The 27,219-nt window shown below is 36.2% G+C and overlaps 3 protein-coding genes and 2 pseudogenes across 7 annotated transcripts; 3 read left to right on the forward strand and 2 right to left on the reverse strand.

The window, feature by feature from the left end:
- Positions 1-555: 555 nt before the first annotated feature.
- Positions 556-3,701, reverse strand: LOC116113378 (annotated as a pseudogene).
- Positions 3,702-6,292: 2,591 nt separating this feature from the next.
- On the forward strand, positions 6,293-8,603 carry LOC116113380 (annotated as a pseudogene).
- A 6,731-nt stretch (positions 8,604-15,334) lies between these two features.
- Positions 15,335-17,911, forward strand: LOC116113364 (reticulon-like protein B17). The gene is made up of 8 exons (XM_031399518.1): positions 15,335-15,960; positions 16,078-16,231; positions 16,330-16,404; positions 16,503-16,644; positions 16,739-16,808; positions 16,924-16,989; positions 17,085-17,207; positions 17,608-17,911. The coding sequence occupies exons 1-8, from the start codon at positions 15,489-15,491 to the stop codon at positions 17,745-17,747; spliced, it is 1,242 nt and encodes a 413-aa protein (XP_031255378.1). The 5' UTR covers positions 15,335-15,488; the 3' UTR covers positions 17,748-17,911.
- A 632-nt stretch (positions 17,912-18,543) lies between these two features.
- LOC116113365 (uncharacterized protein At4g28440) lies at positions 18,544-20,032 on the forward strand. Its single transcript, XM_031399519.1, has 2 exons — positions 18,544-18,932; positions 19,658-20,032. The coding sequence occupies exons 1-2, from the start codon at positions 18,686-18,688 to the stop codon at positions 19,840-19,842; spliced, it is 432 nt and encodes a 143-aa protein (XP_031255379.1). The 5' UTR covers positions 18,544-18,685; the 3' UTR covers positions 19,843-20,032.
- Positions 20,033-20,674: 642 nt separating this feature from the next.
- Positions 20,675-26,806, reverse strand: LOC116113357 (protein NUCLEAR FUSION DEFECTIVE 6, chloroplastic/mitochondrial). Of its 5 annotated transcripts, none has more exons than XM_031399504.1 (3): positions 26,518-26,806; positions 26,314-26,435; positions 20,675-20,935 (listed from the first exon to the last, which is right to left on the reverse strand). In XM_031399504.1, exons 1-3 carry the CDS (start codon positions 26,664-26,666, stop codon positions 20,898-20,900), a joined length of 309 nt encoding a protein of 102 aa, XP_031255364.1. In that variant the 5' UTR covers positions 26,667-26,806; the 3' UTR covers positions 20,675-20,897. The 5 variants fall into 5 exon arrangements, with proteins under 5 accessions (XP_031255364.1, XP_031255363.1, XP_031255366.1 ...); XM_031399503.1 differs by having other exon boundaries at positions 20,675-21,030; positions 26,518-26,803; XM_031399506.1 differs by lacking the exon at positions 20,675-20,935 and adding an exon at positions 23,379-24,007 and having other exon boundaries at positions 26,518-26,803.
- Between the last annotated feature and the right edge of the window lie 413 nt (positions 26,807-27,219).

Consider the following 27,219-nt stretch of genomic DNA (forward strand, 5'->3'; position numbering starts at 1 on the left):
TTTCAACCTGGGTTCTCAAATTCAATCCCTCTGCTTACTACAGTATCTCATAGTTGGCAGTAATATGGGATTGGATTATAAAGAACTGGCATAATAATAGCATTTCCGTAATAATTGATAAATTTGGATCAGAGTGTGAAACTTACTTATTTAATATTTTTATTTTTATTTTAAAAGTAATTATTAACATTTATGTTTTGGTTGTGTTGTGTAACTTTAGATATATATCATTCAATTTATGCTATCATCAGAAAATAAGGTAAAGAAAAGAAAAGAAAAAAAAAAATAGGCAACATGTTCAATATATAAGGAATTTAATAACATAAAAACAATAAAAAATTCACACAACTGGCGACGACACTCCTTGATAAAAGGAAATCTTTTGAATAAAGAACAAACCAGTAACACTTTTGATCCAATGCGGAGTAGCCAAAGCCAATCACCATTGGCCCTTATTGATTGAATTGCACATGACCAAATTTATTTGAGAAGGGGAAACTATGGAGCATGAGTTGAGATCAACATCCTATTATCGATCTCATAACTTACACACATTTATTGCTTCTTGGCATGTCTATGACAAAAGGCTTTTATCCTCCCAAAACCCTGTTCCATAGTTGAAAGCTCAACCGCAAAAGATAAACGGAGCCAATTTTTCATGTTTACTGTTATTCCTGCAAGATTTGTTTATCTGCTTCAAAAGGGTTAGACAATGTATAATGTCAAGTCTGCAAACAGTCCAAAGGGAGGTTTTAAATGTTCAATTTTAAATTTTTTACTCCTTTCCCCTACTTGATTTAGGACAACAAAACTATAAAACCAAATGCATTTTCCACTGACACAATCTGGGGGATAAATTAAGCCCATTTTCCATTATTTGCTTTCAATATAGCAGAGAAGGCTAGAGGTTATCATATTGGTAAGCTCAGAATTCAATATCCGAAACCCAGAAATTTTAGAAATTTTATATCATACCTGGTAAAACAATGACTGATTCCTCTTTTGCAAGCTTGAGAGAGAATTCCATGTCATCATTAATGTTTTCCAACAGTGAAGGGTTCAGCTTCACCTGCAATAGTAGTACGGAAAATGGTATACGCTCATCTCCTGACGCATAGATATATAGATAATATGATTATATTTGACCTCACCTCTCACCATTACAAACATGGAACCTTCAGGTTTCTTTGGACAAGTTACGCAAGGTATCTCCTCAATTCTATTGCAGCATATGTCCACAGCTTCTCCTTGTATGCAAATGATTTTTGAGAAGAAATCCTCCTTGGTGTTCTCAAGGATTTGAGGAACTGCTCCCTGCCGCATTCAATAATTAAGTTTTCAAGGTGAAAATCAAGAGAATTTGACTTGAAAAACTAAATTCTCAACACTACAAATTATACTCTTCAAGGTGAGTACACCCAAAATTTATTTGGGTAAATTTTTACATAAGTTCAGAATGAATCTTTGTTAATTCTACTGTACTTAAGAGATGAATAGGTATTACTCTGTTTCAATATGATTTACATTCATCTCTAAGAACATCATAAATTGCCAACCTAAACGAAGGTTGCAGGATCAGAGGAAATATTTAGATAGTCCTTAATGCAGTCCAGAATCTGGCAAGTACAAAAATGAAAATATCAATATCATGTCAAGATTATTATAGTAGGTTTAAAACACAAATATAGGTATTTGAAGGCAGACCCCTAATTTTTGAAGGATGCCATTGGGATCATATGTCACAAGCCAACCAAGCCGCCAACCAGGAACTATCCATCTCTTTGATAATGATCCAAGTGTAAGGACAGGCACCATTGATCCAAACACACCCATTCGCACATAAGGGGTAGTGCCAAATGTGATATTCTCATAAACTTCATCAGAAATTACCATTATCCCGAGCTTTCTTGCTGTCTCTGCAATCTAATATATTTTCATGAAATCATCATTCACTAATATTAAATATCAACATTTTATTTCCTCAAAAAGGTATTCACTTATGGCCTCCAGCAAACTAAGGAAAGAAATAAATAGAAAAAGAAACAAAAATATATTTGCATACCTTCTGCAAATGTTGGTAAGTAAAGACATTTCCACAAGGATTGCCAGGATTAATAATAACCATAGCAAGAGTATTCTCATCTGCTAGAGCTTCCATAGCATCAAGATCAACCTCCCAATTCTTTTCTGGAAGAAGATCAAAATGGCGAAATTCAAGATTGAGATGACTCGCAAAATCTTCATAGAATGGGTAGCTAGTTCTTGGAAGCAAAATATTGGCACCAGGACGGGCAAGAACAGCTAATATAACTTCAATAGCTTGCTTGCTTCCTGCCGTAAGATAAACATCATCTGTGGATACCTTGTATGGTAAATCACGAGTGAGATAATCTGCAATGGCCCTGTCATAGTTCAATATTTGTTTAGTTTAACATTTAACAATACTGATCATTTATATAGTTTCTGCACTGTAATTTTACATACTGCCGTTAGTTCACCCTGTTGTAGTTTTTTTATACTAAAGTATTTGTAAGTTTTATATCCTATTATGTTATACACACACACACACAAAGTTTTAAATCTTATTCTACATAGATCTTTTTGCATCCTTTAAATGGCTATTAACTTTTGTGGACAACTACCTTCTTTTAGTTTTTTTTTTAACAGTCAATGTTCAGTGATATTATCATAGTTTTTGTTGATGCTTGATTTTGATACCAACGACTTGCATATATAAAGTGTTAAGCTGACTTATAAATTACACGTTAATGATTCATAAGAAGTGTTTATGATGCTGAGATTATATATGTTTGCAAAAACATAAATAATTGATTGACAAGGAGATTTTTATGGTGGTTCGAATGCTTAAAGCAAATCCTACATTCAATGTTATTTTATTATTTTCTGGCTATTTTTCTGATATTCCCTATAAGACATACAAAAATGGAGAAATGTTTTGTCTACAGAGAAAAAATAATAAAGATCAAATATTTGTCTAGCTCTCATATGCCTAGCCAGCCCCTTTTTCATGAAGAGGGGTGCCTATTTATACACCTTTGAGGTCAATATAATGAGTGATTTTGCAAGTTGTCTTGACACCTGAGAACTAGTCCTTAATCCTTATTTTAAAATGGGATAGAATTGATATAAAATATCTCTAATCCTTATCTTAAAATGGAATAGGATTGATATAAAATATCTTTTGGAGGTGGTTTGAGTTTTTGACAGTGAATACCACTCTATCTTTAAGTGCTTGTTGAACTCTGATTGATGGTGCGTGTGTATTTTTGGCATAACAGTTTCTTCCGTATATATTCTTAGCAAGCTCTCTCGAAACTAGTGCCTTTCAACTCACAACACAGCCAAACGAGTTATTCTAGGTAACAAACCAAAACATACTTAAATAAGCATATGCTTAATTACAAACAAATATGTAGGAAATGTTATATTTACCTTCTAGCTGGGAGAACACCAACAGCGGGTGAATAGCAATTATGGTTGGCAGAGCGGAGGGCATCAACAACGGCATCTTCGGCTACAGTAGCAGTCCTATAGCTGGGAAAGATAGAGGGGTCGCCATAGCCGAAAGAAATGGTGAGTCTTATATTGTCTTTGTTAAGATTATCAATCAATGTGGTGACCACCCTTCGAATGGTTTGGTTAGCTTGCAAACCCCATTTCTTTGCTAGTATGTTTTCCATTATTTGTGTTGTGTTGTCGTGGCACCGAGAAACTGGGAAGAAGTTTAGTAACTTCACTTCACTGAAATGACATGAGTTGGCAGTCTACACTTGCAATATATATAGAGTAACATATGTGAATCTCCATCCCAGTAGAAAAAACAAAAAACAATTGCTTATTTTATGAACCTGTTTTTGTGTCACATGTTGCTTCAGAGTCTTATTTTATTGCTCCCACCTAACCATTCAACCATGGAATTTGTATAGTTTTTTAAAGGGTTAACTGCAACAATCACCTATGTTTTTAAGATCAATCACCGCCGCCTCTTTAGAAACTCTTACCTTGTTGAGGCTTCGTTCTTGTTCACCAAGAATTTAATCTTGGCCTCCAAGTAAATCTAGCTTCAACTACAAGTTAGACCCACTGACATTGTCCAAGAAAAAATCTTAGTGTATGTTCGTGTATCATTTCATTTTTCATTGTCTTTAATTGTAAAATGTGCAGACTCTGTTTATATATATATTGTGACTATGTTTTGTTGCCGAATATGATTTCAAATTATTTTATATAATTTGAAAACTATCATCTGGTAATTATGGCGAATACATTTTTATTTTCATATCTTCAAAATATTGATAAATATGCCTAACACATTTTTATTTTTCAAACAATTTCAATGTTTTTTGAAAACAGAAAACGAAAACACAAAATTCATAAAAAGCCCACCATTAACGAATTGCAATTACAATTAATAATGTATAAGTGTGCTTGGTCTCTCCTCAAAGGCAGCCTACAAAAAGGCAATTGTTGAATGGGAAGTTAAGAAGAGATTGAGGTAAACAATAGAGAGAGTGTACTGTCTTCATGTCTTAGTTTAACCAGTGTCTAAATGTCATCAACTTCTTTACAAAGGCTTCATACAAGTTTAGAATTGAACCAAACCTTAGAATTGGAATTGGAATATGCCAATTCTGTTTTACTTATTCAGATCGTTTAAATGGGTTATTCTTAGGACTTGAATAGTTCCATAGGTTGTAATTTCAAATGAAAAGTAGGATTTCTAAATTTTCTGTTTCATCTTGATACTTACTTCTGCATTATGCAATCTCCGATCACTTGTATTGCTACTCCAATGACTATAATCTCCTCCGTTTGATTAATGAATCTTTTAAGAATAATGTTATGTGCACTAATCAAATTGTACTAATCCAAGTACTAACAACTGAAATTTTGAAAATTTTTTTTTTAGTTTTTTTGGGGAAACTAACGTAGCAATAAGAGAGATCTGTCACGTCAGTTAGTACTTGAATTGTATGGTTTTTGGTTAGTGTACATAATATTATTTATCTTTTAATCACTGAGATTGTATCTAACCTTCCAAAATTAATGATATGTGTGTTTTTGAGTGTACGTTCAATTCTTGGACTATCTATATGAGTATTTCTGACTTTGCTACAAACATATCACAAAAAACTTCGAACACAACAGTCAATAAACAAATAGCGTTCACTTACCTTATCACTAGAAAAACAATACAATTTTATCTTTAAAAAAAAAAATATTTTAGTATAATATCTATCCAACTCACAACAAAAACATACTTAAATCAGCATATGCTCATGCCTAAACTGTTAAATCTACCTTCTAGCAGGGAGAACACCAGTAGTGGGTGAATAGCAATTATAATTGGCGGAGCGGAGGGCATGAACAACGGCATCTTCGGCTACAGCAGCAGTACAAAAAGCTGGGAAAGGTGGAGGGGTTGCCATGGCCTAAGGAATGGTGTGTTGTGGATCATCTTTGTTGATATTGTCCATTAACTTCATCACCACCCCTTTAATGGTGATGCCAGATGCATTAGTGAGGTTCTGGCTTATAAATTGCCACCCAAATAGAGTAGATTTCAAAAGTGTCATGACAACAAATCTTACATACTGACAAGCTTTCAGCCTCTCAAAATGTAATTTGCAAGAAAGATCTATTTCCCTACTAAGGATAACACAACAAAACAATCTAGTTTCGTGCAGAACAGAATGTGCACATAGTTTTAAAGATATGATTAGATAGGGTCAAGCCTAGTGAACTTGGATATGTGTCAGAAGTGGATTGACAATTTGTATAGGGTCAACAAATCTAAAAGCAGAGAAAAACTACTGTCAACTTTAAACCAATGTCGTTTTGACACAGCTCAATGAAAGATTAAATTCCATGTTCTCTCTCCGTCAGTTTTAATGGTAGAAAAGAATCTTGTATTAGTCATCTGGCCATATGTGGTTAGCACTTAGTAGCTCCCTGCACCAAACCTCGTATCAAGTGAACGAAATAGAGAGAACAATGAAACCAACATAACAATAAAACAAATCACGGACAATATGGGTTACGTTCAACTGAGTCAATATTATTGTAATACTTTCTCATCTCTTTCGTTTATAATGAATAAATTGTCCTATGATTGCTATCACACTCATAATAGGAGAAAAATATGTTTATATACTAGGTTTAAAGTGACAAAACCTAGTTTTATAAGGATTCATATTCCTAAGCTCAAACCCAATAAGGAAGAGTCTTTACTGATTTCAAGGGAAATATCTAAAGGAAGAACTGGAAACATATGGAGAAAATGTGGAAGAAATGGAGTTCTAGAGTAAATGAAGAACTGAACCCAGGCATAGATATAACTGTCACCGTCAGAGGCACTCTGAGTAAGCTGAGGCAGAGTGTCAATGAAGCAGATCAAAGGCTTGTTATTCCACTTAGCCATGGTGACCCTGGTGCTTTGTCTGGCATTCGTACCAGTCACACAGTTGAAAAAGCAGTTGTCGATGCTCTTCAATCTGCTAAATTCAATTGTTAGGCCCCATTTCTTGGTATTCTTCCTGCTAGAAGGTAGCTTAATTACATAATTTCTTATAGTATGAAGTTGAATGTTTCCGAGCTTGTTCCGAATATATAAATCTATTGATGAGTAGGGTTGTTGCTGATTATCTATCCCGGGACCTTCCATACAAGTTATCTCCTGAAGATGTTTATATCACATCAGGCTGTGCACAGGCGATGGAAATCATTGTGACAGTTTTTGCTTATCCAGGTGCCAATATTTTGCTGCCTAGTGTAGGTTTCCCAAATTATGATGCTCGTTGTGCATTTAGCCACCTTGAAGTTCGTCACTATGATCTTCTTCCTGAAAAAGGCTGGGAAGTGGATCTTGATGGTGTTAAAGCTCCTGCAGATGAGAATACTGTTGGTATTCTCACTATTAACCCAGGAAGTCCATGTGGGAATGTTTCCTCTTATGACCATTTGAAGAAGGTTTGATCATCAATGCACATTATGCTCTTTATTTATCATGTACTGTTGGTTCTCATAGTGGAATTTTGATGAATTTCAGATAGCAGAGACAGCAAAAGAGCTTGGGATTCTGGTGATTACAGATGAAGTCTATGGTCATCTCACTTTTGGAAGTAAATCATTTGTGCCGGTGGGAGTTTTTGCACCAATTGTTCCTGTTATTACTCTTGGTTCCATATCAAAGAGATGGGCTGTTACTGGTTGGAAACTCGGTTGGCCTCTGACATGTGATCCCAGTGGCAACCTCCAAAAATCAAAGGTTCTTCTTTTCTCTCTCTCCTTGCATCTTTAGACTAGTTTTTGTTGGAGTTGTCGACTACTTCAGCATTAATGGGTAACGGAGACGCACTCGGGAGTCCCGCTGTAGGCGGTTTTGGGCTTTTCCATGTATAACCGCTGTAGGATTCCTTTTAAGTTATTAATTCCTTTTTGGGTTGGGCTTAGGAATAGGAATTCTTGTAAAACTAGGTTTAATCTCTTAAACCTAGTATATAAAAATACTTTTCTCTTGTTATGGGTGTGAGAACAATTCATTCATTGTAAACGAGAGAGGTGAGGCATATTGCAATAATATTGACTCAGCTGGACGTAGCCCACATTGGATGAACCAGGGTAAATCGCGCGTATTACTTTCTTTGTTTACTGTTTGTTTTGTTTAACTATTATTATTTTGTTCCTGTTGCTTCTCTATTTCGTTCAGTTTTTATATTCAGGCAAGTTCACCAATTGTATTTTAATGCCCTCACAGATTGCGGATTACCTAAAGGCTTGTCTCAATATCATCTCCGATCCCGTAACATTCATTCAGGTACTCAATAAGAGACAAATAATATTACTTAGATTCAGAAGACTTATTAGTCATCATAGTTTGATTGTCATGCTTTTCTTTGTTCATACTTTGTACATTTGCATTTGAACATGTTTAATGCAATTAACAGGCCGCACTTCCGGAAGTCCTTGAGAAAACAGAAAGTGATTTCTTCTTTAAAAGTATTAACCTGCTCTGAGAAAATTCAGAAATTCTTTGTGAGAGAATTAAAGAGAATCCTTGCATTACTTGCCCAACAAAACCTGCAGGATCTGTGTTTCTAATGGTGAGTCTGTAACTGTAATGAAGCTGTTACAATTAACATTACATTGATAAATTATTTGAGGTTATATTTTGTTTATCAATTCCAGGCGAAGTTGGACGTGTCGTATCTTCAAGGTATTGATGACGATGTGGACTTCTGTTTCAAGTTAGCTAAGGAGGAATCCGTGATTGTTTTGCCAGGTGAACAATAAAGAGAGCACTTCAATTCTTTGATTCCTTTCTTGTTTTGGTAGAATTATGATTTCATTTTTACTTCTGTTGAATTATGATCGGAAATCATCTAATGGTTGCTATGAAATGCCACATCTACAGTAGATGTAATTTGAGGAATTAGAGTTAAGCACATTATTAATATTTGCAGGGGTGATTGTGGGACTGAAGAATTGGCTTCGCTTATGTTTTGCCCTTGATGTAGAAACTCTTTGAAGATGGGATTGAGAGGATAAAGAGCTTCTGCCTGAGGCATGCCAGGCAAAAATAAAAATCTGTCGGGCAGTTGGGCCCAGGATCCTGTATTTGGTGTCCCCGCCTTTTGATTCAACATATTCAAGCGAAAATCAAAATAGTTGGTGTCTTGTCTACTAAAATAAACTTCAATTGGTGCAAATGTCTGACACTGAATGGTTATGCAGTTAATGAGTAATATTATTATATTAATGTTGTTCATTAGGTGGGTTTGAATTAAAATCCTAGTACCAATATAAATTAACTCAGTCACATTCAATAGCATAGTATATAACCTTTGTTGATGCGCCACTTTGATACTAATAAAATAAATACATGCAAACTGTTACAAATCTACATGTGAGATATTATGAAAGTGTTTATAATATAATAATATTATATATTTGAAAAAATATAAATAAAAGATTAATAAGAGAGTGTTTTAATACCACTTATAAAAACATACAAAAATGAAATAAAACTTTTTATAGGGAGAAAAATAATAGCAAAAGATCGAATGTATACCCAGCTTTTATCTGTCCATCCCCCTTCAACGTGTATCAATGGTCAATTTATATACGGCTGCTTTTTTAATGAAATGATTATCTACTTGCTGGCTTGAAGAAATTGCAACGCGTAGCAATTGGTTCTTTCTCAAATTCTGATAACTTCTTGGCGTTGTGCCAAGTGGCCCTTTGTTGATGAGAACTTGATTTTTAGGGAGTCAGTTACTTGATTGCACAATATTCAAGTTTATTTATAATTGCAAGGGGATGTGACGTGCATCTACATATCAGCAATTTAATGGCATAACAACCTTAAATCATTTATGTAAACTTTTTTTTTTTATTATATTGTTTAAAATTATTTTACATACAATCCGATTAATCCTTGAAAGAGAATAACACAACAACTTATATAAAGTTGATATTTACAAATTCATGAATGGATGATGAGATGATGGGCAATACTTCAGAACTCATATTGTTGATTTCATACAGATGATGAGACCACAATCCACAAATATTTGCATATCGTTAGTCAAACAAATCCAAAAGAGAATATATATTCTGGAAAAATGCCCATTACCATTAGCTATCTTTCAGAATCTATTTTTGGATAATTTTGTCATCATCAGTTCATCACTCATCAGGTACTAGATAAAAATTCTTACTTCTTAAAACAAAAATCCTTGAGTAAAAGAGGCTTGCAAAACAGTTCCTTTTAAGAGAGAAAGCTACAAGTCTGTAGGGTTGTTCAAATCCGGATATCCGATCCGAATTTTCAGATCAGGCTATATATTGATCCGAATCTGATCCGAATTATGTGGATATCCGGTTTTACGGATATCTGATTATTCGGATCGGATAATCGGATATCCGAAATTTATCCGAATTTTAAGATTTTCTTATTAAAATCAAATAATTCAATCCTTAAGGCTAATAATGCTCCAAAGCCATATTGCAAGGACATATGCAATCCGTCATCAGTTAGAATGTGTCACATTTCATAGGAACAACATCAAAGTGAACAATAATAATAATCTAAGATGCAAGCAATTTCAATGAACTACAAACATAAGCACTAAGCAGCACTGCAGCACAGAGGAAACCCAGGCTATTACGATGTGGCGGCAGTCGCACTAGGCTGTGACAACAATCAATTTGGGGCTTCAATTGTCAGAGAGACTGAGATCTAAGAGTGTTCGAGCGAGAGAGAGTGAGACACCGAGAGAGTGGCTGACTGACTGTGTGTTTGTCTGTGCGTGTTTGAGCGAGAGAGTCAGAGAGTTGAGCGATAGAGAAAGAGTGAGATTGAGATGAGATCTGGTCTGAGAGAGTGAAAGGTTGTGCGTGTTTGAGCGAGAGAGACAGTGAGAGATTGAGACGACAGACGAGATCTGGTCTGAGAGAGTGAAAGGTTGTGCGTGTTTGAGCGAGAGAGACAGTGAGAGACTGAGACAACAAACGAGATCTGGTCTGAGAGAGTGAGACTGTGACTCTGTGAGAGGCTGTGCGACTATGCGTGACTGAGTGTTCGTGTTCGAGCGAGAGGCCGAGAGAGACAAAGAGTGAGAGAGACAGAGAGTTGACTTAATTGTGTTAGAGTTAGACTGTTAGTGTTAGGGTTAATTTAATTTTTAAAACTCAAAAAGACATAGTTTTGTAAAATCCAGATCGGATACGGATATCCGATTTTTTAATAATCCCGATCCGGTATCCGATCCGAATATTCGGATTTTGCTAAATTCCGATCCGAATTTTCGGATATCCGATTTTTTCGGAGCAGAGCGGAGCGGAGCGGAGCGGAGCGGAGCCGAGCGGATTAGGATCGGATATCGGATTTTTTTGCACAGCCCTACAAGTCTGTAGTGAATATCAGGTAAATAAAGCATACTTTAATGTTATTATTTTATTAAGGGTGAACGAAAACTTCCCACCCAAGGTTTGGCCTAACGACCAGTTGCCACCCAAAAAGTTTCAAAACCACAGTTTCCCACCCATCCATCCAATTTCTCCGTTAATTTCAACTACAGAAGGAAAGAATGATAATTTCAAAAAACAATTGAAGGATAATTATGTCCTTTTATCCCCCAATATATAAACTTGAAAAACAAAACCCCAATTATTTTCTTCTTTCTCTTTCCTTCTTTCTTTCTTCTCTTTCCTCTTTCAATCGCACCAGGCCGCTTTATGTCTTCCCTTTTCTTTTCTTTTCGTGCTTCCTTTTCTCTCTTCCCTTCCCTTTTTCTTCTCTTCTTATCTTTCCTCACTCTGGCAGTGGTCGCTATTGGCTTAATCTGGCCGCACCTAAGGCCCTTGTATTGGCCAAAGGCGCGGCGCAAGAGACACATGCTGGCTTTATCTATCCAGTCGAGAAGCTCCAATTGCCAGCCAAACTGAGTCAAAATCGAGTTGGCCGAGAGAAGACTTGATTATTTGTTTGCTTTTTTGATATGATTTTTCTTGATTGATGATTGTTATGTATTGCGGTAATTGTGTTGAGAAAGAATTGAAGTTTGGTGGTGTGTTTGGGATGGGTTTTGCTCAGAGGAAAAGGTGACTAAGCGGACACATGTATTTCCAGGCACTATCGAAACTGCGACTTCGCTGGTGGGGGAGATAATCGGGATAATTGAGTTGACATTAAGATTGAGAAGGAGATTGAACATGAAGGCTTGAATAAAGGCCACATATCACCCTACACGCCCCGTTCAGTTGATGATGATGATGATCATGGGGATGATGTGGATCCTTATGGCGGTTTGTTTGCGATGAACGGGAAAGAGTTCTTGAAATTAAAGAAAATCTTGAAGATCCTGACCTGGTTTCTTTATTTATTATTTTTTTTTCATTTCAAGTTTTTGTTTTTATGAATTTTATGAGATGAGTTTGATTCTGTTTTTGATTTTCAATCTGAAAATTCTCCAATTGATCTGCTTCAAAGTTTGGCAGACATGGATATAACATTCAAAGCTTTTGTTGACGCTTGATTTTGGACACCAACGACTCGCACGTGAGAAGCGCTAAGCGGACTTAGGAATCACACGTGAATGGATCCATAAGATTTGAATATGGAGCTGAGATTATATATTTTGCAGAAAAATAAATAAAAGATTGGCAAGAGGGGGTTTTTATAGTGGTTCGGATGCTCAACAAGCGACTCCTATATCCACTGTTATTTTATTGATCTCTGACTATTTCTATGATTTTTCCCATAAGACATACAAAGATGAAGAAATACAGTGTTTACAGAGAGAGAATGAAATGAAGCTCAAATCTCAGCCCAACCCCCTTTTTCGGGAAGAGAAGTGCCCATTTATACACCTAAACACTCAATGTAATGAGTGTTTTGCAAGTTGCCTTGACACATGGAAGACTCTCGTCCATTCATTTCTTGAAATGAGATAGAGTTGGTGTGAATATTTTTGAGGAGATACGGGCTTGGCAGCACATTTATTAGGCTGACATAAGCGTGACTTTTGAGGCATAACAGAAGCCCCCCCCCCCCCTCCCCCCCTTTGATCAGCTCTTCTACTATCCCGCTGACCAGGTGCACTGCCCGAAGCGTCGTGGTCACATCGCGTGCCAAGAGAACGGGTTCGGTGAGCTGACCGTGATGGAGGTCGGTTGCTCGTATTATTTGAAAAAGAGCAAGGACAAGGACTCTTACTACTTGTTCAGGCGACCTACTATTGCCGATGGGATACACAGCTACCCGAGCAACGTGGGGGCCTATGAAACGAAGTTTTTCTTCTTTCATTATGACGGCCATTGCCGCTTCTAGGAACCAAGTAGACTCTTTTTTTTTTTTTTTTTTTTTTGACAAATTCATTGCACTCAAAATATGCTTTTCTAACGACCTGATGAAAGGGTGGAAGGGGATTAGTCCTCCACCCTTAATGATCTCCTCAGAGACCGCGGCCAGACCACTCAACGGGTACCGCGATGAGTGCGCCACGTCGAGGAAAGCATCTACCTCGATGTTGTACTGCTTTATTACCCTCTCAAGCTCATCCCCGGTAAGAACCGAGAAGACCTCGATAGGGATGTTTGGAGCACCCTATGGAGACGAACCGGTTCCCTGTTCGAATCTGGTTGCTGAGGGGTCCATTTTGCTAGTCTGCAAAAGTGACAAGCAGAAAGGTCATTTAGTCGCCGTACGCTATTTCGTACAATGATGTGGGAGGAGACAAACTCCCTAAATTCCAAAGGAAACCCTAACGGCATGATTCGAGCCGCCATTCATGGCTCGAACCTGACCTAAGCATCTCGTCTCCAATAGGCTACCGGAAGACAGACGCCACTCAGCCATGGAAGATAATGAAACAAAAACAGAGAAAAGCTCTTACCTCTCGAAGTATGAGAATAGCTTCCGCTTCGAATACTGGAAAAATGCTGGTTTGAGAGATAGGTTCCAAGCTTGCGAAAATCTTTTACTCTCTAAGAAAAAGGCTCTGGTGACATTGCCTGAGAACGACTCGAGGTTTTTATAGCATATGAATCGGCGTTTCAATCTCTTGGAATCGAAACGGCATTTGGGCGGCAAAGGTTTCTCACCGTTGATCACGACCACGTGTCGCGTATCAGCGGAGAAGAGTGAGCGTCATGACTAGATAAAGTTAAACCTTCATCTCTTCTGTTGAAAAGCTCAAACGACGGCCATCTCTCTTCCTCAGAGCATTAATTGCATCTCAAATCTACATTTAATGCTTTGATAAAAGGCGTCGTTTCAACGTACAACGCATTTAATGTCCTGATAAGGCGTATGGTGTCAGCGCACAATGCATTTAATGCATCTGGCTGGCACTTATCACGCACAGGGCACATCTGTCAGCGTAGGGACTGCTTCATTAAATGCACCCATATCAAAAGGACAACAAATGACGTCTGACGAAATCAGGTAGTTTGTCCCCTGCAAATAATGAACATGCGATGTCGTTCTCGAAAAAGTGCCATCTCGACCTACTTTCAAACAGGTCAGAATTTCCAGAATCTCCAGGAATCACCCAATTGCGGTATGACTTGTAGTTTCCAAGGTTCGGTTCTCAAACCTTAAAAACTAGGAGACTTCTGTTATGTCTGGGAACATAGGGCTGACGTGGCACCCAATTAAGTGCGAAAGGTCAGACCTCAGGAAGAGTCTACTGCCATTCTGGCACAGCTGCGTCATGTGATCATGGTTGCACCCCACAGCTTGCTTCCGTCAGAATAATGGATGCACGTCAGGCCAGCAAGGAGTTGTGATGATCCCGCGTGTCCAATCCCTGCAGCAAATCACATGAATTACTCTAAACGAAGGATTTGCACGGATTATCCCACCAACTTACAGATTCAGTGATCATTATCTCAAGGCATCCCACTATAAAATGGGAGCTCCTCTCTCATTAAGGGGATTGACACATTTTTACTCTTGACAAAACTCTCTCTCTCTCTCTCTAGAAAAGACAGTCTTTAATACCTTGTATCATCAGTGTAAAGTCAATCGTCTAAAGCGACCTGACCTTTATCATTAATAAAAACATCAGTGGACGTAGGATTTGCTTTCTTAGCATCCGAACCACTTTAAAACTCCTTTCTCACTGCATTTAGTGTCATTTTCCTTTCTATTCACGTGTGTCTTTTGGGCCAACCTAACATTTCACACGTGCGTTTCATTGGTGTCAAAATCACGCATCAACAACTTTAAAGTTAGTTTTTTTATGGGAAAATTTTTGCTTTTGTTCTTGTTCAATGATTGAAGTTTAAAGCGTGATGATAATTTGAGTTGTAATTACAGGAGACTGATATCGGGGGGTTTGTAAATCAATCGAGAAAGCATTCATCAAATGATGTACGGGATTAGTGAAGCATTCTTGTTAGGTTACCAAAATTTTAAAAAGAAAATAAAATATTAAAATAAACTAAATTTACTGTTTTATCCTTCCGCAGTTGAAATTAACGGAGAAATTACATGGATGGGTGGACTCTGTCATTTTAAAACTTTTCGGGTGGCAAGAACTGTCGTTAGGCCCCGTTATTAATCTATCTCGTCACTCATTACAAAAGCCCACAACAGAATCCAAGTTCCGAGGTTGACAAATGGCACCCCACTAAACAGTAAACAAGGCCCACAATTCCACAAACGGCACAAATCAATCGGCCTTCAATTTCTTACCGTTGAAGTTCATCGTTCCTCTGTCCCCGCCGCCAAAAAAAATTCAAACTTCACATAAAGAAATAAAAAAACCCTTTCCTCTCTCTAACGGCTCCTACCATTATTATCAAATTTCCTTCAAAGCCAAAATTCCTTTAATCAGTTCAAATCCCACCAATTTCTCACAAATCAGAATGCAATACTAAAACATTTTTTTCAAGAACGCAGAATCCTCTCAAAATATTTTGTCTTTAATCAGTTCAGTTCAATTCAGTTCACAAAATTAATGGATTCAAACCCCAGTTCTCAAACCAAATCAGCCTTGCGCCTCGCAAGAATGAGCTCTGAAGAGCCGCCACATCTTTCTCTAGACCTCATATCTCCTCCCAAGAAACACTCTTCGGTATCTCCCGCTCTTCCTCTCCCAGAATTACTCTTACTCTCACCTTCTCCGTTGAGAAAATCAAGAACCCGTTTAGCGGATCGTCTTGATGCGGCTGAGGAGGTGGCTCTGGAATCAACTGGGTCTCGTAGGAGATGCAAAACAAGAGGAGCTCAAATGGGCATATCCGGTTGTGGGTCTCCGAGGAATAACCGGAGGCTAAGGAGACGATCGGAGATTGAGATAATGAGAGAAGAGAGAGACATTGGGTTAGTGGATGAGATTGGGAAACTAAGAAAAAGGAGGCATAGCGTGCGGTCAAAGAAAGAGAAGCTTAGTTTGGTCCCTTGTGTTCCTTCGTCGAGTTTATCTCCAAGTATGTGTTGATGATTCTTTGATTGTTTTTTTGGTTTCATTTATTTTTTATTCTTTATTTTTACTTTTTATTCTGCTTTTATTTATGATTGGTTTGATGGTGATGTGGTGGATTTAGAAATGGATGATGGTGGTCACGGGAATCTTGATCGAATCGGGCATTTGTTTGTTGATTTGATAATGTGGAGAGATGTTGCAAAGTCGAGCCTTTGGTTTGGTCTTGGATGTTTATGTTTCTTGTCTTCTTGTTTTACAAAAGGAGTCAGCTTTAGGTGTGTGTTTCTTATTTTCTCTATTGTCATTTCATTTACATTCTGTTTTGTGTTTTGATTAATTAGATATCTAAATCTTTCCACTTCCATGATATAAGCATCTTTTCGGCAATTTCGCAACTTAGTTTTCTGTTCTTGGGTGCTTCATTCTTCTCAAATTCAATTTTGCAAAGGTACAAATCCAATTAGTCTTATCATGTTATCTTCCCATTCATTCTCTTTTGTTTTTTTTTTTTATTTTTTCTGAGTTTTGGAATTGGGAAATTTACAGAAATAATGATGGGAAGAAGCGTGAGTTTAAGCTGAAAGAAGAGGACATTTTGAGATTCGGTAGACTAATTCTTCCAGCCACAAACCTTGCAATTTCAAAGACAAGAGAGCTTTTCTCAGGAGAGCCATCAACGACCCTCAAAGTAAGAATAAATATCACTGTTCATGCGTTTAAAGACTCTAAAACATGCCTGTAATTTGCTTCTTATATGAGCTTTGTAATGCTTCTGGATACAGGCAGTTCCATTTTTGCTTCTAGGAGCTGAGTATGGCCATATTATAACAATGCGGAGGCTTCTTGCTCTTGGTATGATCACTACAATACTAATACCCATCTCATAATTTGAGGTCAAGTTTATGAGAAGTTTCTCAATGTTTTTAGCTCCTGATGCAAATGTTCTTGTTGGTGCGAATTTGGGCAGGGTTTTTTATCAGTTTCACTGTCCCAAAACTGTACTCATGCTATTCTGATAGGATAAACCAAAAAGGTATGTATTTTAAGTTACAACTCGGCCATGTACTTGTAAAGAAGTTGGTTTCTCTCTTTTAGATATAATATAATAGTGAATTTTGGGTACTGCAGCTGATAATATGAAATCTTACATGCTCGAAGCATGGGGAGCTTGTTCTCACAAGAAGATTTTGGCAGCATCAGCAGTCATGGCCTTCTGGAATCTGTCCACTGTAAAAACACGTATTTTAACAGGTATTTTTCAGATTACCAACCTGCGATCCATGGTTTTGAATCGATTATCCATAACATTTATGATTCATGTGTGGGTGGTTTTGAAACGATTATCCACAACATTTATGATTAATGTGTGGGTTGCATTCTTGTGGCACTTAAAACACTTTGTTAGCAATTTGGGCTAGTGATTGATCAAAAAGATATGCCAAGATCCTTGAAAATCTAAAATAACCCATGTCAATTTATGTTGTAACTTAGCAATTTGGACCAAAAAGGAATTGGGAGACCTACAATCACCCAGGAAACTGCGGTTGAAATTATAGTTCACAAAGTAGTGAATGACGCTTTACATATAAGATGTAATATCAAGCTCATGATCTCCCTGATCAGTATATTTCCAAATCTCTTATATTTGCAGCATTTATCTCTTTGGTAATACTCCGGTACTGCCGGCAACATCTAGTGCCAAAACGGGAAGAAGTGGAAACAGTTGAAGGGGGGGAGCAAGAGCAGCAGCAAGCATTGGTGGTGGCAGAAGTTAGGGAAGTCCAGAAGTAGCAGTTTTTTTTGTTTCTCTGTGCATTTCTAACGCCAAATAAGATGTTATTTTAAAAGAGAGATGGGGGCATTGTATTTCCACAAAAGCTAAGCTAACACTTGCTCTGGTGTAACATAACAGTTCACTCATCCATGTAATAAGTATAATAAATTTCTTTTCTTTTCTGGGTGTTTTTTTTTTTTTTTCTGGTCAACTTATGAAATCTAGGCATAATTTAAAAAAAAAAAAAAAAAAAACTAATGAGTGATGACTTGGTCAAAGTATATATTCTATGACTGAATATATATAAGCTAGTAAATAAATATATATATTCAAGAGATAATGAGATATCATATATTTTTGTTTGGAACAATATTACTCCAATTTATTATTTATTTTAAATATTTTATATTTTTAGCAGAAGGAAAAAAATAAAAAGAAAAAAAAAATCTGATCAAACTCAATTTTTGAGTTTGAAGTATTTCATGAAATATATTTTAAATATTAAAAATATGAATGTGTGCAATCCATAAATAATGAGAATAACAAAAACATATTTCTTAAGATTATTTATTTTTCTTATTTTTTAATTTCACCTCCTCCCTCTTTAAGATTTCTATTCCTTACACAAAAATTGAAGTCAGCAATATAGCCTCACCATAAAATCTGTATTATTATATTTAATTTGCTAACTTTACTTGATGCCTTTTATTTAAAACCGAAACACAAAAATAGAAGAAAATTCACAGCCCATCGCTTGTAACTTCTAAACCAATGTAGCATAGACACGTGCACAAAGGTCGTTTCACGTACCCAAAACGACATAGTGGAAGCCAAAAAAGCACTGAAAAACCCTAAAGCACCTCTCTTCATTTTTGTACCCGTCGTACTTTTAGTTTTAGACGCTTCAATTCTCCAGAGGACCAAACCTTAACCCAAACCTAGGGCAATTATTGGGATGGCGACAGCCGGTGCGACTGCGAAGAGGAAGCCAGTGTTCGTACAGGTTGATCAGCTGAAGCCAGGCACCAGTGGCCACACGCTCACCCTGAAGGTGGTCTCATCGAAGCCTGTGCCGGTCAACAAGCCACGTGGCTCTAGATCATTGTCTGCTCTTTCTCAGCCTTCTCGACCCCCTCGCATCGCTGAGTGTCTAGTCGGCGATGAGACTGGTTCCATCTACTTCACGGCCCGCAACGACCAAGGTACACTTTATCTTTGTGCCGCTGCTTTTGTTGTTTGTAGTAATTAGGGTTTTTAAGGTTTGATTTTTGTGTGAATTAATTAATCTGGGGAATGTTGGTTTCTTTGTTTGTATTTGTACTGTATGTTAGTTTATTTGTTTGTATTTGTACTGTATGGTATTTAAAGGTTAATAGTTTTATTTTTTTATTTTTTATTTTTTTTAATGGCAAGCAAAAGCAAAGATATTGAAAGTTTAAAAAATCTTTGCCATATGATGTTATTTGGTTGTTTAAAGAATATCAAATACCAAAGTTGACATTTTATGTAGTTTTCTGAATGGCAGTGAGCAAGTTGAGATAGGCAAAAATATTAAATCTATTCTGCTTTCTTTAGTTTATATTGACGCATAGAATTGCCGTTCTGTTAATGTAATCAAATTAAGTTCGCTGGGACAAGCAATTTTATCAAGGTATTCAGGACTTTAGATAATTGAATTTGAATGAAGTTTCTTACTAGCAAGATTGGGTGGTTCTTGGCTTAATTTGCGTTACATTTATTTTTGTGAAAACGTTCGTCTTTGGGAGCTAAAGCTGTTTATAAGTAGCTACTCCCACCCAGCTTGGGTACTTCTAAAAGTCATTTATTTTGTTGTTTCAATTACTTGTACTGATAGGACTATGCATTAATTGTTGTTAGTTGGCTGTTTGCACAATGTTATGGTATTGATAGTTTTGTTCGAATGCAGTTGACATTATGACACCGGGTGCCACAGTGATTCTGCGAAATGCCAAGATCGACATGTTCAAGGGATCAATGAGGCTTGCAGTTGACAAATGGGGACGTATTGAAGTCACTGAACCTGCTACCTTTGAGGTTAAAGAGAATAACAATCTCTCCTTGGTTGAATATGAGCTAGTTAATGTTGAGTGATTGGTATTGTTTGGAAGTGAATATTTTTAGGTTAGCATTACTGAAGGTTTGATTTTTGTTCCCCTGTCAAAACTGTTAACTGGGGTTCAGTTTTCTATGAATGTGGTACAAAGATCTTGCTGAAGATGTTTTTTCAGCCTTGATATTGATATGATAAACGCAAGTAATTTAAGTGTCAGATTGGGAATTAGATTGGGTTTGAAACAGATCAGTTAATGCTATCTTTCTATTTTTATTACTAAGTTAAGATTATCAGATTCTTATTTTCTTTTCCTTCAATTGCCTTCATAGTATGCTTCTCTTATACTCAAAACTCCAAAAATACTTGATGCTGTACTTAGACATGAATACTTGTAGCAAATTTAATTCTTTACTCGGAAAGTTTTAGAAACAGAATTTAAAGTAATCTCAGTTGTGATGATTCTGGAAGAAGTGATGAGCAGATTGCAGTCTTTGATACTGTTAACAAATTGAATCTGAGGTATTTGCAAGAGAATGCTGAGTACTATTTTCAGTGAATATGACTGCTGCAGTCTGTCGTGGGGTGAAGCTCATGTTCCTTGTAACTGTTTCTAAGTTATGTGTGCAAAATCTTAAGCCTAGTTGAGTACATGTTAAAGTAGGTGTGTTCAAAACCAGGTACCCGAACCGGTTTTGACTTTTTCTGGATCCGACCCTAATATTTGGGTCATGCCTAAGGGTACTTGGTAACCAAACTGGTTTCTGGAATACCCAGGTTATTTATCGGATTGGTTACCGGGTACCTGAATTATAAGCAGAATTTTCATGACATTTGAGAAAGTAAGGTCAGTAACTTCCTAATTGCAAGCAATTTCTCAAGTTAAACCCACATTGAACACCTGTATTAAGGTGTAATAAATCACCAAAAAAACAAAACGTAAACAACAAAGAGAGACAGTAAACAATATCACAGACGTAAACAACACGATAGACAGTAAACAATATATAATAGATCAATAATCGGCATCATCAAAATTGGCAGCCTCCAGCATGAAGACATGGGTTTTGGCCCTAGCTCTGCTCCAGCTTGTTGATCAACCCTGCTTTTGAAGGCTTGAAGCTGATAGAGATCCTAAGCAAAAGTTCAACATTCTCAAGTCTAAGAAGCATGGCAAGAAAAAGCAGCCTCCCCCAGTTTATGGCAGTGAGTTCGTCGGCATGCATTGTCTGATGGAAAGAAGAACTAAGCTCATAAATTGAATGTGATGAAAGGAACAATGGTAGGAGAGACACATTATAGAATTTCTCTTACCTACATAATTAACATTCATTCAAATTAAACAAAAATCAAACCAATATCGACCATTAGTTAACATACTCTTTTATCTAAGTATTATCTAATCAAGCAAGAATCATATTCACATGAAGCAGTTAAAACCTACAAGACTACAAGTCTACAACCAAGCAATTAGAACTTAGAAGATATTTAAGACTGATGGAGAAGAAACGATGATTCAACGAAGGAGAAGAAGGACAAAGACAATTCGATTGGAGCACGATCAACTAACGACAACAGAAGGACGACGATCGACTAACAGTGGGTTGACGGACACAAGGAGAACTGGAGAAGAAGCGACGGTGGGTTGAAGATGTAGAAATAGGTAGATTTATGATTTTAGGGTTAGGTAAGGTTATTTCATTTAACGATTTTTGGGTTTTTTTTTTTTATAATTGTTTTTGACAATCCAGGTTCGAGTGCCCGAATTTTGTTAAAACCCTAACCAGTACCCAAACCAAATATTCGGGTATCTCAGAGGCTATAACCCAAATCCGACTCAGATTTTCAAGTACCCAAAAAGTTCAGTTCGGTTCAGATTGCGGGTAATTTGAACACCCCTTGTTAAAGGTCTGATCAGAAATCAATGACGTCCTAGTTGGCAATAAGAATATTTGGATGTTTTTTACTTGCATTTCGTATAATCAGAGACAGCTTTGGAAGCTTTTATAGACTTGTTTCCATCAGCATTGAGCGTGTCTTTTGCGGTACTCAACTATGGTTAAAATGAATTCGTGATAGTCAACAAAACAAAAGATTGCACCCAAACATGGGCTAGGGAATATAGTCTTGCTCGAAATTGCTAGCTCTCTACTGATATAGGATTATCAGTAAATTGATACTTAATTGCTTCCATAAGCAAAGGCACAAACCTAACTCCTAAGCTGGGCCAAGAAGTAAACCGCAAATAAAAGACGGCTGCTATATTATGTGTTGCTGAGGAAATACAAAAGTGCGAAAACCTTGTTCTTTTGGTTAAACAAATAAGGTGGGGATACACCTGTAAGCTTCAAGATTCAGCTAACTGGTTACAACTAAACCTGATCCAAATTTTGGCAGGAATATAAGCAAAGCAGTCAAAACATCTAATACACTCAATTTGGCGATAAGGTTCAACTTGGAGCCTCTCCTGGTTGCAATTGCGAATGAGTAGAGGATATTACAGTCCTAAACAAACAAAAGATGCAGTTAGAAATAAAGAAGAGAGATTGCGAATGAACCAAATGCCTAGGGTTTAGTAAAAAAACTTGATGGCAAGAAAAAAAATATAATTTCTGGAACCAAGATGGAGAAAAGGCACAAAAAAAGAAAAAAAGGGAATAATCAAAGAAAAGAGAATAAAACTAAATTGACTAACTGCTAACAAAAGGGATCATCACATAAATACCCCGTGAACAAAAGGGAACAAAAGAGTAGTCTTAAATTTATAACAGTTAGGACAAAGTAGCAAACCTAAAATAAAAATAAAAAACCAAAAAAAAAAAATTAGTCTTCAAATCACTTTAAAATCAAAATCCTATGACCTCAGATATAGCAAAGAAATCAAAATAAAGGGAAACTATTGCTAAATTTTCAGCAGTCATCTAGGTANTCTGATGGAAAGAAGAACTAAGCTCATAAATTGAATGTGATGAAAGGAACAATGGTAGGAGAGACACATTATAGAATTTCTCTTACCTACATAATTAACATTCATTCAAATTAAACAAAAATCAAACCAATATCTACCATTAGTTAACATACTCTTTTATCTAAGTATTATCTAATCAAGCAAGAATCATATTCACATGAAGCAGTTAAAACCTACAAGACTACAAGTCTACAACCAAGCAATTAGAACTTAGAAGATATTTAAGACTGATGGAGAAGAAACGATGATTCAACGAAGGAGAAGAAGGACAAAGACAATTCGATTGGAGCACGATCAACTAACGACAACAGAAGGACGACGATCGACTAACAGTGGGTTGACGGACACAAGGAGAACTGGAGAAGAAGCGACGGTGGGTTGAAGATGTAGAAATAGGTAGATTTATGATTTTAGGGTTAGGTAAGGTTATTTCATTTAACGATTTTTGGGTTTTTTTTTTTTATAATTGTTTTTGACAATCCAGGTTCGAGTGCCCGAATTTTGTTAAAACCCTAACCAGTACCCAAACCAAATATTCGGGTATCTCAGAGGCTATAACCCAAATCCGACTCAGATTTTCAAGTACCCAAAAAGTTCAGTTCGGTTCAGATTGCGGGTAATTTGAACACCCCTTGTTAAAGGTCTGATCAGAAATCAATGACGTCCTAGTTGGCAATAAGAATATTTGGATGTTTTTTACTTGCATTTCGTATAATCAGAGACAGCTTTGGAAGCTTTTATAGACTTGTTTCCATCAGCATTGAGCGTGTCTTTTGCGGTACTCAACTATGGTTAAAATGAATTCGTGATAGTCAACAAAACAAAAGATTGCACCCAAACATGGGCTAGGGAATATAGTCTTGCTCGAAATTGCTAGCTCTCTACTGATATAGGATTATCAGTAAATTGATACTTAATTGCTTCCATAAGCAAAGGCACAAACCTAACTCCTAAGCTGGGCCAAGAAGTAAACCGCAAATAAAAGACGGCTGCTATATTATGTGTTGCTGAGGAAATACAAAAGTGCGAAAACCTTGTTCTTTTGGTTAAACAAATAAGGTGGGGATACACCTGTAAGCTTCAAGATTCAGCTAACTGGTTACAACTAAACCTGATCCAAATTTTGGCAGGAATATAAGCAAAGCAGTCAAAACATCTAATACACTCAATTTGGCGATAAGGTTCAACTTGGAGCCTCTCCTGGTTGCAATTGCGAATGAGTAGAGGATATTACAGTCCTAAACAAACAAAAGATGCAGTTAGAAATAAAGAAGAGAGATTGCGAATGAACCAAATGCCTAGGGTTTAGTAAAAAAACTTGATGGCAAGAAAAAAAATATAATTTCTGGAACCAAGATGGAGAAAAGGCACAAAAAAAGAAAAAAAGGGAATAATCAAAGAAAAGAGAATAAAACTAAATTGACTAACTGCTAACAAAAGGGATCATCACATAAATACCCCGTGAACAAAAGGGAACAAAAGAGTAGTCTTAAATTTATAACAGTTAGGACAAAGTAGCAAACCTAAAATAAAAATAAAAAACCAAAAAAAAAAAATTAGTCTTCAAATCACTTTAAAATCAAAATCCTATGACCTCAGATATAGCAAAGAAATCAAAATAAAGGGAAACTATTGCTAAATTTTCAGCAGTTATCTAGGTAAACTCTTCTAAATTTTATTTAACAGACATGCTTCTCTTTAAAAGGCAAATCTTTTGAAAATAACAAAAACATTTTCGAACCCACTGGACATTCATCATACACTAGGAGCTTATTCGATCCAAGATACTAGAATTCTTTTAACATTAAAATCCGAAACTAAATAAAAAAACGAAAGTGCTTGATTTAAAAATTTGCAATACATGTTTGCTTTTAATGTCTATGAACTACATTAAATATCAAACACCAAACAAAAAGGAAATATCTTCAAGACAAAAGACAAAAGTCAAAAGTCAAAAGTCAACTAATTCATCATCTAGGTTTGGAAGTACAGAAATCCAACTTTCTCTTCTGCCGATCATTGCAAACTTCTAATGTATCAGCAATCACTGCCTTAGAATGCAGAATTTTGTACTTAAAACTCGCTTGAATCCTCTGAACATTCATCACACATCATCATTGCAAGCTGATTATATAAAAATTATCAGTATGCTACCTTAATGATCAAAATGATCCTATTCTTAAATCGTTTTCAATCAAGAAAATGTTTATAATTATACATGGACACTCAACGACTCTTGACTAAATAATAGCATCAATTACAGCCAGAGAAACATGAATAACAATTAAAGTTACCAAAAAGAAATATATTCATAAACAGCATTACAGAGGGAAACTCATAAATGATTCACCATAACAACTGATAAACAATGAAAAAACTTAAACCTTGGAATCTCACAACAACTACTTGAGAGGACAATTAGTTGCTTTTTATTTTTGGTAATCATCCTCTAAGGAACAACTGAATGGAATCACTAGAATGCCACATGATTCACCAACTTGTCCATGTAGAATATCATCTTTTGTTAGATTTAGCTTAAGACTTGAGATGCTCTTAAGAATATTACGAGCTTTATTATAAGGGAAAAGAAAAGCTAATCATAATCACATGCAAAAGAAAATTCTTCCAAAATGAAGGCATATGCAGAGCTCATTGCATCAAGCTTATTAACAGATCTTTAAGACTACTTCCAACAAATCAAATTTCTATTTTCTTTTAAACAATAAAATATGCCATTGTTTATTTCTTTATCAGGTTTGACTGTTACTTTGAAATAACGACAGTACTCCCTAATCTATAGATGAGGCCAGTCCCTAGTAGCTTAAATGCTTGAAAACATGAACAAATCCAAGTCATTCCATCTTTGCTTCTCGATCTTCATCTAGTCTTGTTTCAGCCTACAGCATGAAAAAGAGGAGTATGCACCTTCTTATCAAACAAATACAGGAGAAAAAGAATGGAAGATGGACTTATTTTAAGAGCATAAATTTAACAATAGAGACGAGGTAGGACGAGTGTATGGCATCAAGCTCAGCTAGTTGGTCATGGCCTAACATTTACATCCATGAAAAACTGGAATCAAAAGGAAATGAAGAGGAAACAAAGATGGAAAAACTCATTTTGTGATCAAAGCAGCAGTTACACTTGCAGTCTAATTCATTTTGTTAAAGCTGTAATAAAGGCTCTATTAGTCCAAAATTTAGCAAACACCAAGCCACTAAATTACCCGAAAATTATAAGGACGAAAAGAACATCATTCAAGGGCGTCCTATTAACTTTGCTAGTTACCTATTTCAAGAACGAAAAGGCAAAAAGTTAGGTAACCTACAAAGTACAAGCAACCAACACCACCTTCTATTGAATGACAATATGACAAATATGCAACTCTCAGCGAAAACCCATTTGAAAATCTCATTCATTCACCTAAAAATCCAATCCTATGCATCCAGTTTCTTAAAAATGCACACAGAGTAGCACCGACATACAGTAAATAAATCAGCTCAACAAAAAGCAATGGTTTTGTGACAGACTGAAGTGACTGTACCGTCAGGAAGCGAGCCGTAACTGCGGCGAGAGATGGAAAGCATTGACGTCATCAAAGCCGAAGCAGTGACAGTATGATACGGCAGCAATGATTCCACACAAAAGCTCGTTTGAACGGGGCTCCTTTCATTGCCAAATCCATACATTACATTTTGACATTACAAAATTAACATGAATGAATAATTGTGAGAAGATTACTACTGACCTGAGAGTTCCAAGAGATAGGGGTTTCTTAGCGGAGACGCCAAAGTGGGAGCGAGTCGCTTTGGTTTTGGCTTGGAAACCTAACTTTGCTGCGGCATTGCGAACCGAGCTGGATCGGAAAATGGATCTGGCGGCGGAGAATGACGCCATCGTCGATATCCGAATCAGTAAATAAAGTAATTTTTCTATTGAAAAGAAATTGTGTTTAAGAGGTTTTGGTTTTGGCTTTCTGAAGGAGTGAAGCTAAAACCCTGCGGAGTGTTTGGGTTCACGGCTAGTACTGCCTCCGTTGAGTGCAACTCCCTATTTTTGTCTATTTTAGGTTCAAATCAAAAGTAAAAACAAAAATATATTGCCGAAATAGAATTTTAATTCTTTCCTATAATACATCCCAATTTTCCTTTTATAATTTTCCATATAATATTTGAAAATTACTGAAGCTTTCTCTTAATTGTAAAAGAGATTTTTTTAACTAAATCCATGGATGATAAATGATTTATTTTTTCATCACTTTTATTAGACTTTATTTATTTGTTTTCGTTAAAATACTACTCATCAAACCTTCAAAATATTTCAAAATGATAGTGCGTTTGTTTCACAATTTTCTTCTATCTTACTCAAAATACATATATGTTTCCTTATTTTAAAAATAATATTCTATTTTATTTAATTATTTTTAAACCCCTAAACTTGTTAATTTAAT

The sequence above is a fragment of the Pistacia vera genome, unplaced genomic scaffold, assembly GCF_008641045.1.
Source record: "Pistacia vera cultivar Batoury unplaced genomic scaffold, PisVer_v2 Contig678, whole genome shotgun sequence".
NCBI classification, from domain to species: domain Eukaryota; kingdom Viridiplantae; phylum Streptophyta; class Magnoliopsida; order Sapindales; family Anacardiaceae; genus Pistacia; species Pistacia vera.

Coding starts and splice junctions, on each gene's coding strand:
- LOC116113364 (XM_031399518.1), top strand. CDS start 15,489: ATGGATTCAAACCCCAGTTCTCAAACCAAATCAGCCTTGCGCCTCGCA. Junction 15,961..16,077: donor TTCGTCGAGTTTATCTCCAA/GTATGTGTTGAT, acceptor TGGTGGATTTAG/AAATGGATGATGGTGGTCAC. Junction 16,405..16,502: donor TCAAATTCAATTTTGCAAAG/GTACAAATCCAA, acceptor GGAAATTTACAG/AAATAATGATGGGAAGAAGC.
- LOC116113365 (XM_031399519.1), top strand. CDS start 18,686: ATGGCGACAGCCGGTGCGACTGCGAAGAGGAAGCCAGTGTTCGTACAG. Junction 18,933..19,657: donor CACGGCCCGCAACGACCAAG/GTACACTTTATC, acceptor GTTCGAATGCAG/TTGACATTATGACACCGGGT.
- LOC116113357 (XM_031399503.1), bottom strand. CDS start 26,666: ATGGCGTCATTCTCCGCCGCCAGATCCATTTTCCGATCCAGCTCGGTT. Junction 26,436..26,517: donor CTATCTCTTGGAACTCTCAG/GTCAGTAGTAAT, acceptor TGGCAATGAAAG/GAGCCCCGTTCAAACGAGCT. Junction 21,031..26,313: donor TTACGGCTCGCTTCCTGACG/GTACAGTCACTT, acceptor TCTTTCCATCAG/ACAATGCATGCCGACGAACT.